General features: G+C 40.3%; 1 protein-coding gene across 1 annotated transcript in view; it reads right to left on the reverse strand.

Annotated features, from left to right (window-relative positions):
* st6galnac3 (ST6 (alpha-N-acetyl-neuraminyl-2,3-beta-galactosyl-1,3)-N-acetylgalactosaminide alpha-2,6-sialyltransferase 3) overlaps nt 1–13,992 on the reverse strand; it is a 102,910-nt gene that overhangs the window by 48,878 nt on the left and 40,040 nt on the right. The window contains exon 3 of the mRNA XM_031731141.2: nt 9,447–9,856. Coding sequence (XP_031587001.2) covers nt 9,447–9,856 — 410 coding nt within the window. The remainder of the gene's footprint in view (nt 1–9,446; nt 9,857–13,992) is intronic.

Raw genomic sequence — 13,992 nt, forward strand, 5'->3', positions numbered from 1 at the left:
ATGACATGGAGTGAAAATCTGTTTGCTAACACTAGCAAGCTTGGTTAGTGAGCTGCAAGGATAAACTGTCTCAGTGTATCAGACAGGGTACAACTAGAACTATCAATGACAAAAAAGCCAACTCTTCCTAAATGCAAAGTTTTATGTTCATAATAAAATAAGTTACTGAACTTGTAACTTTTTTGGTCCATTCCTCATACCAAGGCTGCTAGCTTGTTGTTGGCTCTGAGCACTGGATAGCTTTAGCTTTAGCTACTTTTTCCTTTGTTAGCTTTTTAAAAAAATCCATGTCCAGCTCAGTGAGGCTGATTTTATCCTATTTGGTCTGTTGTTAAAAGCATTTTCACTTCGTGTCTTTGATCATAGTGAACTTTCTAAGCTAGCAACATTTCAGAATGTGGCTCTGAGTGGGTGCAACTATTTACCTGTACCACTGTGTGCATGCTGCCCATTTGCAAAATGCAATTTGCAAAATGGACCAGCTGTCAGTCTAATGCATGACACTGACAGCTGGTCACTGGAAAACAACTTGTTCCGATTCATGGCAGGTCTATTTAAAAGGATGAGTTATTTAAAAAGGCTCTATTCAATCATAATCAACTTTTCGGTAATTATTATTATCATTAGACTTTCATTATCTAAAACCTTTTTCAATTATACTTTCTAGAAGACTTTAACTGGTTAAAATCATTTGTGTCTTAGCAAACTGTTCTGACTGAGACTATTGACTGTACTGAGTTTGAACCATCTTGGTGCACACATTTTATGACCCTGCTCTTTAATAATTATAATAATAGCAATTAAATTAATTAAGCCACACCAGATTCTGGTGTGTTTTCTTTTGGGTTAACCAATGAAATGAAATGAAAGCAGCTACAGCCAACAGCAGACACAGCATGCCACTCTGTCGCAAAGTTTCCAGGACCATCGGCTGTATTCATCAAGAATGTAAAATGAGATTTTTGCTTTCCTTTCAGTGCAGTCCAACCACAGGTTTGGGGTTTGATAGAGTTGAAACTACAGCAAAAACTCAGACCAACTGTGCCAAAGATATCCTCCCTGACAAAATCTAGGTCTCTCACAGACAAATGGAAGACTAAATTCCAGTTTTATTTGAGTGTTTACATACATGAGAGGTTTTTCTATTTTTATTAAACAAAAATCTTCCTTAAAGCCCTGAAAATCCCTCTGAATGTCTTCCCAGTTATTTCTCTATTGAGAAAAGTCAGGTGTTTCTAACTGACAAAAGCGCCTCGTCGGTAAAGAGCTGTTCGCATCGAGAATCTCGTAGACTGTGATTATAACACAGAAGAGAAGCTGTTGAACTGAATGGTGTTTCATTTGAAACTATTTTGGGATGAGTAAGTGCCGACTGCCAGGGGCACTCACACCAATATGAAGTGGACGGCTGGAGATTTTGAAGCATGGCTGCACAGTCATGACATTCACACTAATAAAAACAGATTAAAATATAATTCTCAACATACATTTGGAGGCACACGAGAGTGGAGCATCTGCTATTAAGTTCATCTATGACCAGAGTGACTCATTCCTGAAGATGAATCATCCATTTTTGATTCTTGTGCCTGAGGCATTAACAGCATCTTCTTGTCAGCTTTGTGTCCAACTTCTGACTTCATGTTTGCTGAAATCAATTCTGACAAATATTACTGCTGAACTTATAAGATTCCCATTTGACCAGTTTGATTTGTTGGTATTGATTAACCACCCTGAGCACTGCTTATGTTCATCTGAAGCCCAAAGTAAGAAACCGGAGTCCCGTGATTGGAGATTTTACCATTAGTGTCCTTTATTTTCTTATAGTAGCAGGATCTGGAGCCAGATATGACTCTCAAATACTCTAATTTCATGACTGGGGATTAGTTTAAAATTTAAACTGGAGTACACAAAAATAAATGAGCTATAACTAAATGACACCTGTGTTCTCTTGAAATAAATGGTCACCTTTGGAGTTTTTGACCATGGGCCATGAGTTAGACTAATGTTTTGATTAGAAGGTACCTAAACAGTTTGTATCCCCTGCACTAATATGCGGACTAATGACCAGCACAAGCTGAGACAAACAATTCTGCCAAGTGCACCTGCAGATACAAATGAATACCTGCCCCTTACTTCTTGAGTAAAGCCTGCACAGAGATAACAGGTAATTTTTAATCTTTTACCTTGCATGATTTATTGCATGAGGGGAGAAATATGAACTGCATTAAAGTAATTAGTGAAATTGTAATTAAAGCTCATTTATGAAGTTTTTTTAACCTCTGGTAATGTTTAATGAGCAGATCCATGTAATGAATATTGTGCTCTGATTGTTGCCTGATGAAGACCCAGCAGAGTCTAAATGTTGCTTCTTGTCAGTCAGATGAAATTTATAAGAAACCTGTAATTTTCTACTTTTTACAGAGTTCATTACATCCTAGCTGGTCTAAATATATACACGCCATCTCGTTTTGCTGGTTTTAATCTTGTGTTCCTCCATGAACAAAAACATAATTCCATTTTTCTTACACAGAAAATCAAATCAGGTCAGTTTAGATGTGGTGTATGAAAGCCTATGGATCTCCAGGCAGCGGCAGGGGTTTGTCAGTCGTCACATGCAGCCCCTTCAAATCTTCATGACAGAAAGCTCAGGAAGGAACAGATCTCAAATGCTACCTTTTCTCTTAGTTCCAAACAGTACTTATTTGCAAGATCTTGCATAAACACAGCCTGTCTATTAAGATTTTCTTCCCTGGAGCCACCTTTTCTGGATAGAGGTCCTAACTTGCTGTAAAAACTATCTGAATATCAATTTTTTGAAAGTTACCGAGGCATGGCTCATCTACTATGACAACAAAAGGATGTAGGATTTGTTATGTTATATTCCTGCTGCACCAAAACTCAGAGTTGCATAGAGTTGATAGTCGATAGAGTTGCGGCTGAGATTCAGTAGCATCAGCATCACTGACTCATTGCTGTATGACCGTTATTTCTTATTTTCAAATCTTATTAAGACGGAAATAAAATTTGCTGTATTCACTTGCCTTTTTTTAAATCCCACTCTGGACTGATGATAAGTAGCTGACCTACTGTGCTTCAAAATTTTAAAACTGTCTTTCATCTATAGAGTGGGATGAAAGACTTTTTGTGGGGAAGACCGAACAACAAAAAAATTACAGCAGAGCGTTTGAACAAAGGGAAGCAGTGAAGTGTACATGCTGGGGTCCCTGATTGGCAGATTAGGAACAGGTGTGGAAGAAACCTCAGGTGAGCCTGACGAGGGAGGGCCAGACAATTATAAAGGAGGGAAAACCATCAAAGAAAGAAAGTAAAACTGACAGAAGCACAAGAATCAATCATCACAGAGAAGCTTTATTCAGCTGCTCCCTCACTCACAAGTGGTCGTCACATGTTTGTTTTAGAAGATTTTTACGCCCTTCCTGATGCACCCTTCAAGGGATTTGTATTTCGATCCGGTCTCAAGCCAGGGATCTTTTGTTAGTTAGATAAATGTATAACTTGAACGTAAACTCAATAAAACTTCCAAACCATGACTTCCTCTTGTGCTCGTCTGATTGTAAGAGTTGTGGTTTAAGGTTTGGGAGGGTCACAGAAGAGTTTCTGATTTCAAAATGGGCTGTGGCAGTCTAAAGTTTGGGAATGGCTGTTTCTACTCTATTCAAAAGCATGTTAACAAGTGTCCTTTGGGTGGTTAACAAGTTTTAAGTCAGCCAACACTGCGGCATTTTTCAAACAGAAAGAACATATGTGTATTGCAAATTGTTTTAAGCCTGCAGCGTATTATAGTTTGATTGAAAAACGACTATAAAAAACTGTCTCTGTAGTCTGTGTCTGAATAACTTCAAAGTTTTCTTGTACTTTACATGGAAAACAGTTACAGGTGTGAAAAACCTGTAAATTGCTTCAACTGAACTAATCAAATGAAAGCAATTGTTTTGTTTTTTAAAGTAAGTAAAATTAGCAAAAGTCAAGTTGTAATGTTGGAGGAAGATTGTAAGCAAGGTTTTATATCCATTTCATAGGTTACCGTGGAAGACCTTTCACTGTACGACTTTGTTTTAAATAGATGTTTCCATCACATCCAGTGTGATTTCGTGTGTGTGTGTGTGTGTGTGTGTGTGTGTGTGTGTGTGTGTGTGTGTGTGTGTGTGTGTGTGTGTGTGTGTGTGTGTGTGTGTGTGTGTGTGTGTGTGTGTGTGTGTGTGTGTGTGTGTGTGTGTGTGTGTGTGTGTGTGTGTGTGTGTGTGTGTGTGTGTGTGTGTGTGTGTGTCAACAACTTGGAAAAGACTGACAGTTTAAAACAACACTGCAATGAATTTCTAATTCAAGGAGTTTACATTCTGAGTTCTGCTTCAAAGAAATTAGGAGTCACTGGTTTTAACAAAAGGTCAGACTACAAAAAAACCCCAAAACATCCAATGCAGTTCTGAAAAATGTAACAATTACTGGATTGATTGTTATTATTTAAGAAAGTCGTTGGTTGCATTTCTGTTGTCACACAAGATCCCCGGTTCGATCTAGGGGTAAAACACAAATTTCCTTTGGGTTTGATTCAGGAAGGGCATCGAGGTAAAAACCACCAAATTAAACATGCAGAGCTACCCGCTGTGGTGACTTCTTCTGAAGGAGCAGTCAAAAGTAGCTGTTGTCTTCATACAGACAGCTCAACCTTCTGACACCTCAGGTCGACTTCCTGCACACTCACCAGATGCTGGTTTGACAAGCTCGAGCACAACAATTCAGAAAGGCATCTTGGGATTTCACTATGTCAAGGCTGATGAGCATTAACTATAATTTTTATACTGACTTTAAATTGTACTGGCAGCCAACAGAGGCCAGCTCTGCCGTAATGTGCTCCATTATCTTTCTACTTGTTAGAAAAATAGCTGCAGTATTTTTAACCATTGAAGACACTATATAAAACTCTGGCTGATTATGTGTTACTTTTTTTTTAAGTCAGATTAGCATTTTCAAAAGCTGAAATATGTCTGATCTTTAAGATGTTTCACAGCTAAAAGAAATACAGTTGTGACTGTACACATTTAAAGCATGTCTATAAAGTACTTTTTAATATTCTCAGTCACTCACAAATGGCAGTAGAGCTGCCAAGTAAGACGTCTTCTTGCCATCAGGAGGAGCTTGGCCTTCAAAGATGTCTGTGGCCCATGCTGCTCCCAGCGATCAAACCACCAAGCCACCTGGGAGCAGTGCACCACCCGCTCTGCCACCTGAGCCAAGTCTGCAGCATTAGGCAATAAAGACTCACAGGAAGAAAGAACAGTGCTCACACTATCATAAACAGAAGGGTGGTGACACGCTTGTGAAAACTCACACATTCATTTCACAATCTACTTCCACACACATTTGAACAGAAACACACGGTGGTGCTATGAAGGAGCAGCTGGCCGGGAAGCAGAGACCCAGGTCACGCAGGCCTAGGTGGCAGTGCTATAAAGTGACAGTGTGATTAAAGTCCTGTGTCGTCGTCAGGCCCGTTATCTACCGCCGCTAACAGGCCAGTGCCGATACGCTCCGACAGCCGGCAACTGCAGCTCAGGAGGTGGTGCTGATAACACCGAGCCTCAGCCGTGCAACTTCCAGCCGCAGTGCGCAATTATGAATCATATGTTTAAGTGGCTGTCAAATACATTCACGTGCAGGACTGTTCATTATCATGGCTCCAAAGAGAGGCTGGATTGGCCATTTCCTGTTTATCGCTTTTAGATTATCTTCATTACCTCTTAGTTCTCAGAAGAGGAATGATGAGGAGAGAGACACGGAGGACACTAATGGTCTTGACTTGATTTGAACCCAAGACGTCACCATGCCATTAGACTTGAGACAACAGAGTGAGCCACAGATACTTTTCTGTGAGAAGATTTTTTGATTTATTAATATGTACTCACTTGTCTTTTGTGTCAATAATTGGATTAAAATGAAGCTCTCTCAGAATGTTCCACATCTCAGCACATCCTAAAAGAACAAATTAGTTTATTTTTTCCCCAAACATTTATATTTGTTTACTCCCTGATATATTGCTGCTTCACCACAATTCATTTGTACTCTCTTTCAAGCTGTGAGCAGCTCTTTGAATTTTCTTTGAGGAACATGTTCTGCGACAATAGACAATCGACTCTGTCCTCAATCCAGTCCACGTGCACAATTTTTGAGTTTGTTTATATGGCAAAAAACTGTCAACGTGTACGGCGTGGATACTAGAAAAGCTGAATGTTCCAGTGTGACACCTCACTACAGAAAAATTCATTTTATTTTTATTTCTAAAGTTTAACTGAATATTTACTCAGTAACATAAGGGGTTAAGAAAATGGATGATAATGATTTGCCACCTGGTGATCATCTACAGAGTTATTGTTAGACTAACAACTGATTTTGACTTCTGCAGTGAATCTTGGCCGCCGTGAGCGGTCGCCATCATTACCATCATTAATGGTTCTGCATGGTTTTTTATGTGTTAATTACCTTGTGCTCATGTCACAGTGTTTTATACCAGCCACTATGTCTTTGTGCTTTCCATCACAATCATTCTAATAGTTTCAGCAATCTCCCCCTTAGGACTTTGCTGACATCTGTGAGTCCTTATGTTGAGGCTATGGCTTTTATATCGAGGCAATCCTCTGGCTGACGCATTCAAAAACTGTGGCAAAAATAACCCTAAATTCATAGGAGGAATCCACAGTACACAATCGCAATCACAATAGGTGTGGGCTGCATTGAGAAAATGTGTCACATTTCCATGGATGTGCTAGTCAGGCCCAAAAATGCAGCCAACAGACTGCCTGCAGTGACCCGATCCACAACAACGCATCCAGGTTGCTGCTGTCTGAGGGGTGAATTATTTTACTGAAAAAATAGCCCTAATCTAGGAGCGATTCGTCTTTTCTGAAGCGTAAAACATTTGGTGTCCTGGACATTGTGAGCCCGGAGGCTGTAATGTATACCATGAGATTTTAAAAGCTTAGCTTAAAGGTGTGCTACACATGAATAGTGCTAATAAAAGCTGTACTGTTGTAGAATGACAAGTAGATGGTTTAAGGACTTGAGTCTGTTTAACAAACAAGGGAAACGACTTTGCAGCATGCTGAAGAAGAAGAGGAGAGCCTCAGTTAACATATATCTGCGAGGCTCAGACACAGAAACAACATTAAAGAGGGTCTATACGTGCTCACTTAACTATAACAAAGAAACAGTATACGCTTAGTAAATAACGGGGCCGACAACTTTAGAAGATTTTGAATTTCTCATCTACACTTAACTATGCAAACGATCTCATATAAACAGAGTCTGCTCAGCTTTAGCACATCGTTGGTTTCCTAATATCTTCTTTCTTATATGTTTATCAAAAGAAAGACCTAAACAAAGACAAAAGCAGGAGCATAACCAGCAAAAAGCGAGTGTTAATAAAGCCAATAAGGACAGACTACAGTCTTACTGCAGTCCAGATAAATACAGAGTCCAATGCACAAACAAATCAGAAAATGCATGGAACAACAAACAGCCAAACTGATAGAGGGAGAGACAGGATTAGGAAGACAGAGAGATGATGGATGAAACTAATGAGGGCGGGGCACAAAAGACAAACAGGGAAGATAAGCATCAAAGGCGCGGGAAAAAACTAAAGACTAAGAACATGGCGCATTATGCCAGCCGCTGTCTCACACTGTGATCCTGGTCGTGACGTGGTCTGCACCTCCTTTTGACCTGCTCCTGACTTAAATCAGCTTAATTGAGGTGGTCTTCACTGTAGCTCCATTTAGATTATCATAACCTCTTTTCTAATTACCCCACAGTTTAATTTCCTCTGTCCAGAGATGACTGAGCTTCCTGACAGGCTGAGAGACAGTTACACGGTTGGCTGGCTAATCAGTCAGCGCTGACGCCTCTCTCCCCTTGATCAAGTAAGCAAGTCGAAGCTGGGACGGCACGTCTCCTAGGCTGCTTGCGGCAATCTGGATAATTAGAGTTGTGTTCGATCAGTGTTCCATCTTTGCCAAGCTGATGATTATCCCCGCATGCAGAAAGCAGTGACAGTAAACCAGCAAACACAGACACGCACAAATTACAAGGTAATGGCAGACAAGCTGCTGTGGCATTTTAAGAGTTATCATATTGCTGTAGACATTAATAAATGTAGTTTGCGTGGATAAGAGAAGGAAAGGACCATGTTTTTATGGATATTTCATGTCTGAGTGAAATAAAGAATTTCAGAGCAGTGCCTTAGTGTATTATTTCAACATAACAGCAATTATCCCCTTCACTACCTCTGATTACATTAAAATACTGAAATAAGTGCAGCAAAGTTTGAGGCAAGCACAAAAAAATGATAGACAAACATACAGACGAACCTCTCAGTGCTCATCACATTTTCATTTGACGGGGTTCTTGTTACACATTGAGTTTGGTCTGTGATACCAATCAGTAACGACTGAAGTGCTGCATCTCACCCAGGAGCATTATGTTGCGTAATGAGATTCTTCTCCCCGAGCATCCCTCCCTAATCCCACGCCTCTATCTGTGCTTTGTGGGCCTTCGCAACAGCTGAGCCAAGCTGAACATGGACGCTCTACATGAAATTCAGTGTTAACCCTGCCATCATGAATAACAGCGAGACAATGGAGCCGAAATGGAATGGATGCTACGCCCATTACCAAACACGTTAATCCTCTTAAGAAGTTAAGGCAGGTCTTGATGACATGTGGGCGAGGCAGAGGTATAGAGCGCTGCGGAAATGAGCAGAGACTAATCTGAGAAATTAAGTTCGTCCTAAAGAAAAGCAGGCCTCGAGCTTTGGTCTCATATTCATTAACCTGCAATTCTCTTTGGGGAATTGACAGAAAAAAAATAACCAGGTGAGCCTGTCTTTAAGTTGCGGTTTGCAGTTTTAACACAAGTTGTAGTAAAATGTCCCCAAAAACTTTCACTGATCTGCAACTTAAATCAATTCACTGCTTTTCAGAATGTGCCAAGACGCTGTCGGAGAAGTTGTGAGACCAGCTGTGTCTGGGGGTGCTTAGAGAGACTGCCAGAATCATGCTACCTCATTAACCAGATTTCTCCCAGACCAGCATTTGGCTGATGCCTATAACCCAGGCACAGCACACTTCTAAGGCGCTGTGTAAGAGCTCATTTTTCAAAAAATGGCCCCCAGTGCCATGCAGAGCCTCTTTAGAGGCAAAATTAAGTAACTCACTTTGATGAAGCCTCGTGAGAGGGAAGATTTGAGACAAGAAAAGCACAGAGCAATGAACAGACCATCAGTACTGATAAGATCAATATTATAGCAACAAACAGAGGGGTAGATGTCAAAGTGCTGAGCAGCAAATCTGTCAGAGTGAAAAAGTGGAGGTCTGCTGTGGAATTCAGTGATGCTGTGCCAAAAACAAAAACAGGGCAATTGCAGTTTGACTCACCTGTCTCTTCCTGTCTCCTTCTTAAAGACCATGTCGCAGTGGTTCATCCTGTCCTCTGTGGTGACGTAGATGCGGGCGTGAGGGTAGTTTTCCGACGCCTGCCGCAGCATGTTGTACACAATGCCTTTCCCGTCTTTCCTCATGTTCCGGAGCGGCCCCCACACAACGTAGACCGTGTCGTTGGCCTGGCCGAAGAAGTACTGGGGCTTCTGCAGCAGCAGGGGAACGCTGGTATGAGAGACGACCCTCAGAGTCGTGCGTCGGCCCACATCGTTCTCAAACCCCCGTGTGGGTGCGTTGTTCATCCGCCAGATGCAGGGAGAACGATCTATCTGCGGGCCGGCACCCTGGCCCAGCATCTGACCAGAGCTGGACACGATGCTGCACAGTTCGCAGTTCAGCTTCAAGGGCTGGAGGAGAGGAAGCAAGTCCGTTAGAACTTTAAGGGAACTTGCAGAGCACCTGTCAAGGCTACTGATTGAGGTCCTTATCAGTCCTTTATTTTTTGCTTCCAGATTTAGACTTCCAGCCTCTCCCATCACACATTTTCATAGCAAGGACCAAAGACCAAAATGAATCAACAATGATTATGGATAATGAAGGTAACAGACAAATAAGAAGCACCTGTGATCTATATCTCACGTATTTTCAAAGGGCATGCAGCTGAATTAGTGCATTTCAACTACTAAAAACAGCACAGCTCATGAGATCATTGTGAAACAACACGTACGCTGTCCATGGTCCTGAAATGAATTCAGTTCAGTTTATCTAATATTTCACTGTTTATTAGTGTGTAATAAAACTTTATTGAGGAAAAATGTGATTTTAAATTTATTAACATAAATAATTTGATCAGAACAAAAACAGACAGCACAATAAAACTACCAAACCAATTCAAATCATCAAAATAAAATATGGGCTGCTATTAAGACTTTGTATTCCTGACATCCATCCAAGGCCTGATTATTTTCAGGATAGGGTTCAAAGTCAACGTCGCCATCTTGTCATTTTCTCCATTCTTCAGTCATTTGGCTTTGAACCCCACTGTGCACGCTGTGAAATTTATGCCACAGAAGCCACGTTTAAAAGAACCCAACACCAAAAATTTAATTTTGTTGCCACTGCTATTATCACTGGCGTGACTCCTTTAGGTTTGAGGTTCCAGGTTCATTTACCTTGTGCAAATCTTAGGTTAAGAATAATGTTTAACAGTAACAAAGGAAAGCCTGAACATTTTTAACTTCCAAAGAAGTTACAGAAAGTTTGTTTAGGCCTGCATTGTTGTCTGATTTGTGTGAGTTAAATAATCAAACAACACTCAGCAACTTTCATCAGTTTCTATCAGTGCAAGTTCAGCAGGACTGTGGAACAGTTCATAAAATAAAGCCACAAGAAAGCAAGATAATTAGAACAGCCAGCAAGCAGAAAGGAAATTTATCACAGTGCGAAATACTGCAGCGCTTTATCACCGGCTTCTATTGCTGGAGAACAAGGTCTTTACATGCACCATCACCAGGAAGATACAAATACATGAAAACCGACAGGAAAATATATTAAATACACTGAAATTATCGAGGCAAAACAAAATAATGTCCTCCTACAGAATCTTAATGATGTTAGAAAATTCTCTGATAGCTGTCTTACTGATAAATATTCTACTAAAACGAACTCCTGAAAACACATTAAACAGCATTTTTTTAAAAGATTAAAAGTACATTAAAAACCTTAAACACATGAAATGAGGAGACTTTTATATACAGTCTTTAAATCGTCCAAACTGGCCACTTTTTAAGGTACACTTCGCTAGTACTGTGTTGGACCCCCCTTTTTCCCCGATGAACCGTTGACACAAGCAGGACGGATCCGTGCTTTCATGCTGTTTACACCAAATTCTGACCTTACCATTTAGCTGTTGCAGCAGAAACAAGTGGTTCCTTTAATTACTTTTGTCTTCCTATCCCAGTAGATCAGGGATGGGGGGGGGACTCCATGCCTCAAGGGCCAGTGTCCTGCAGGTTTTAGATCTCACCCTGGGTCAACACACCTGAATCAAATGATTAGTTCATTACCAGCCCTCTGGAGAACTATAAGACATGTTGAGGAGGTCATTTAGCCATTTAAATCAGCTGTGTTGGATCAAGAACACATCTAAAACCTGCAGGCCTGGAGTTCCCCACCCCTGCAGTAGATCATCAGTTTCTGAACCACACAGATCAGCCCGTCTGGCATCAACAACCTTGCCATGTTCAAATTCATTGTGCCTAATAAAGTGGCCCATGAGTGTACATTCCTTTTCATTAAATTAAATAAGTTTTAAATACTCAATAAGTGGTTTCCTTCGAAATTTTAATGCATTTGACACAGTTTCGTCTTGTTTTGTTAGAGTTGTGATATATTTTATATGTGTTCAGTAATATTATTAAAGTGATGTTTTGGCAAGGGACTTTAAACAAAATGCATTTGGTGATTATTCATAAAAAAATATTAATCAGGGTTTTACGGGCCTCTATAATTTTCTTTTATTCCCTAAGACTGATGTCACACTGCCCAGAACTAACATAGATTAAGTTAATTGAATATGGGACCTCAGAGGTTACAGCTGCGAGGATGACAGAGAAGCAAGCAAGCTGTGTCATTTATCTTACTGTTACTGTATATATATTTTTTTATATATCTTATTATATGTTACAGGAGCAAGGGGATTGGTAATGAATCTTCAGTAAGAGCCCTTAGCTACGCTTTGCCAGCCGAGGAAAAAAGCCCTCACTGAATCCAAAATGGGAGATTTACCTAATTGAAGCTAATATGCTTGGTTTGTTTTGATGAGATTAAACTTACTTAAGTAAATGAATGCACGGCAAAGTTGGAAAAGAAAACGCACTGTGTCACGACTAAACCCTGTTCATCATTTGCTTAATGGAGAATAACTGTAATGTCACTGGTCTGGATGCAAATCGCATTTTTGCTGCACTTTTAATGCACTCTGGTTTCGAACGCAAAACTCGTTGGCGTTTGATCAACAAACACAAGAGTTTTAGAGTGCAAACAGAATCGTACAAGACAATCCACTAAAAACTGTTACAGCTCCGTGGCTTATCACCACTCACAACACGCTTACGACACAAGATCGGTTGCTGCAAAAGGGAACTACACAAAACTACCATTGGTTTTCTTTTTTATCTGACATGTTTCTTTCATACATAAGTCCAGCTGAGGCTGCTGGTATTGCCTTGTCTTTCATGTATGGATTCAATCATGGGTTAAGAAAGGATTTCTGGATCCAGTCTCCATTTACTGGGTGGTTGAGACACACATCACCACAGCCTTGAGCCGTCAGCAGCTCGTCCATCATCACCCGCTCCCCTCAGCCTAGCCCATAACTCCATCACGCCTTTTAGCACACACAGATTGGCTGGGCTCTGTGGGGAGCACTGACTGGCTAACTGTATGTGAGACACATGGGTTTGTCACTGGAAAACTACCAACATGGAGCCCCTGAGCAAGGCATTTCACCATCTGCAGTGGAGCTGCTCAGTGACAAACAAATATGGAGGTTTTGCTCACAGTATATGAAGCAGAAAATTAACAAAAGGAAATTTTCCTCCATTAAAATGGTGTATTTAACGTTGTTTTTAAAAAGGCATGTGAGCAGTTTACAGTCACACAAATAAAAACAGCAGTGAACATTATTGTTTCTAATTTCATTTACGTGCATTACAGAAGAGTGGAAACCTCATCTAATAACTACAAACCCCGCTGGAACACTTTTTATTCAGTATGCACTGGAATCTAGCTCCCAATAAATCTGAGTTTTACGCCCTATAAATCAATAAAAATGTTACGGCCTCCTCCTCTTCCTCTCCTCGCTTTGATTCATGTTTCAGTTCCATGTTCACGATGGTGCTGTTTCAGTGTGGCCTGCAGTAATCGCAAACAGAGTGCACTTTTATAATCCGAGTAATTCGGGCACTCTGATAAGTACGAAATCTACTCACCAAAGCTTTAGATTTTTAATGCATGAGCGTGTTAAAAATAAAGTGGGTTATTTAAAAAGCAGGCTTAACGCCGGGGACACAGCCATCATTAAATCATAGCACTGGGGTGTGAACTTAACCTTGGCTTGTTCATTAAAATGCTCTGAACACGATTAATTAATAAGCAATAATTATTACATTAACTTGCCAAATATTTCATTGTAAGACGCCTCCCTGGGACTTCGAAGTCTTTCTGCTTAAAAAATTAGCTTCAGCTGTCTCCATGGGGGAAAGTGGTTCATTTCAAATGCTTCTCTCGGGGCGTTTACATTAAAATAAAGGAGAAAAGTACAGTTCACATTTGAAACCCCTTCTCAGAAATAAATGATTAAGAGGTACATTAACTAAACATGAAAATATTCATATGTTTAGTTCTGTACGAGCTATTTATGAGTTCTTTTAATAATAACCACAGGTCGTCCAGTGGGAGGCAACCTTTGTGAAACTTTGATTACTTTAGATTCTTTGTAGTGATTTAGTTTTTTATTTGTTCAGTTAATCTTGAGTGACTT

This window comes from Oreochromis aureus, linkage group 18 (genome assembly GCF_013358895.1).
Source record: "Oreochromis aureus strain Israel breed Guangdong linkage group 18, ZZ_aureus, whole genome shotgun sequence".
NCBI lineage: Eukaryota > Metazoa > Chordata > Actinopteri > Cichliformes > Cichlidae > Oreochromis > Oreochromis aureus.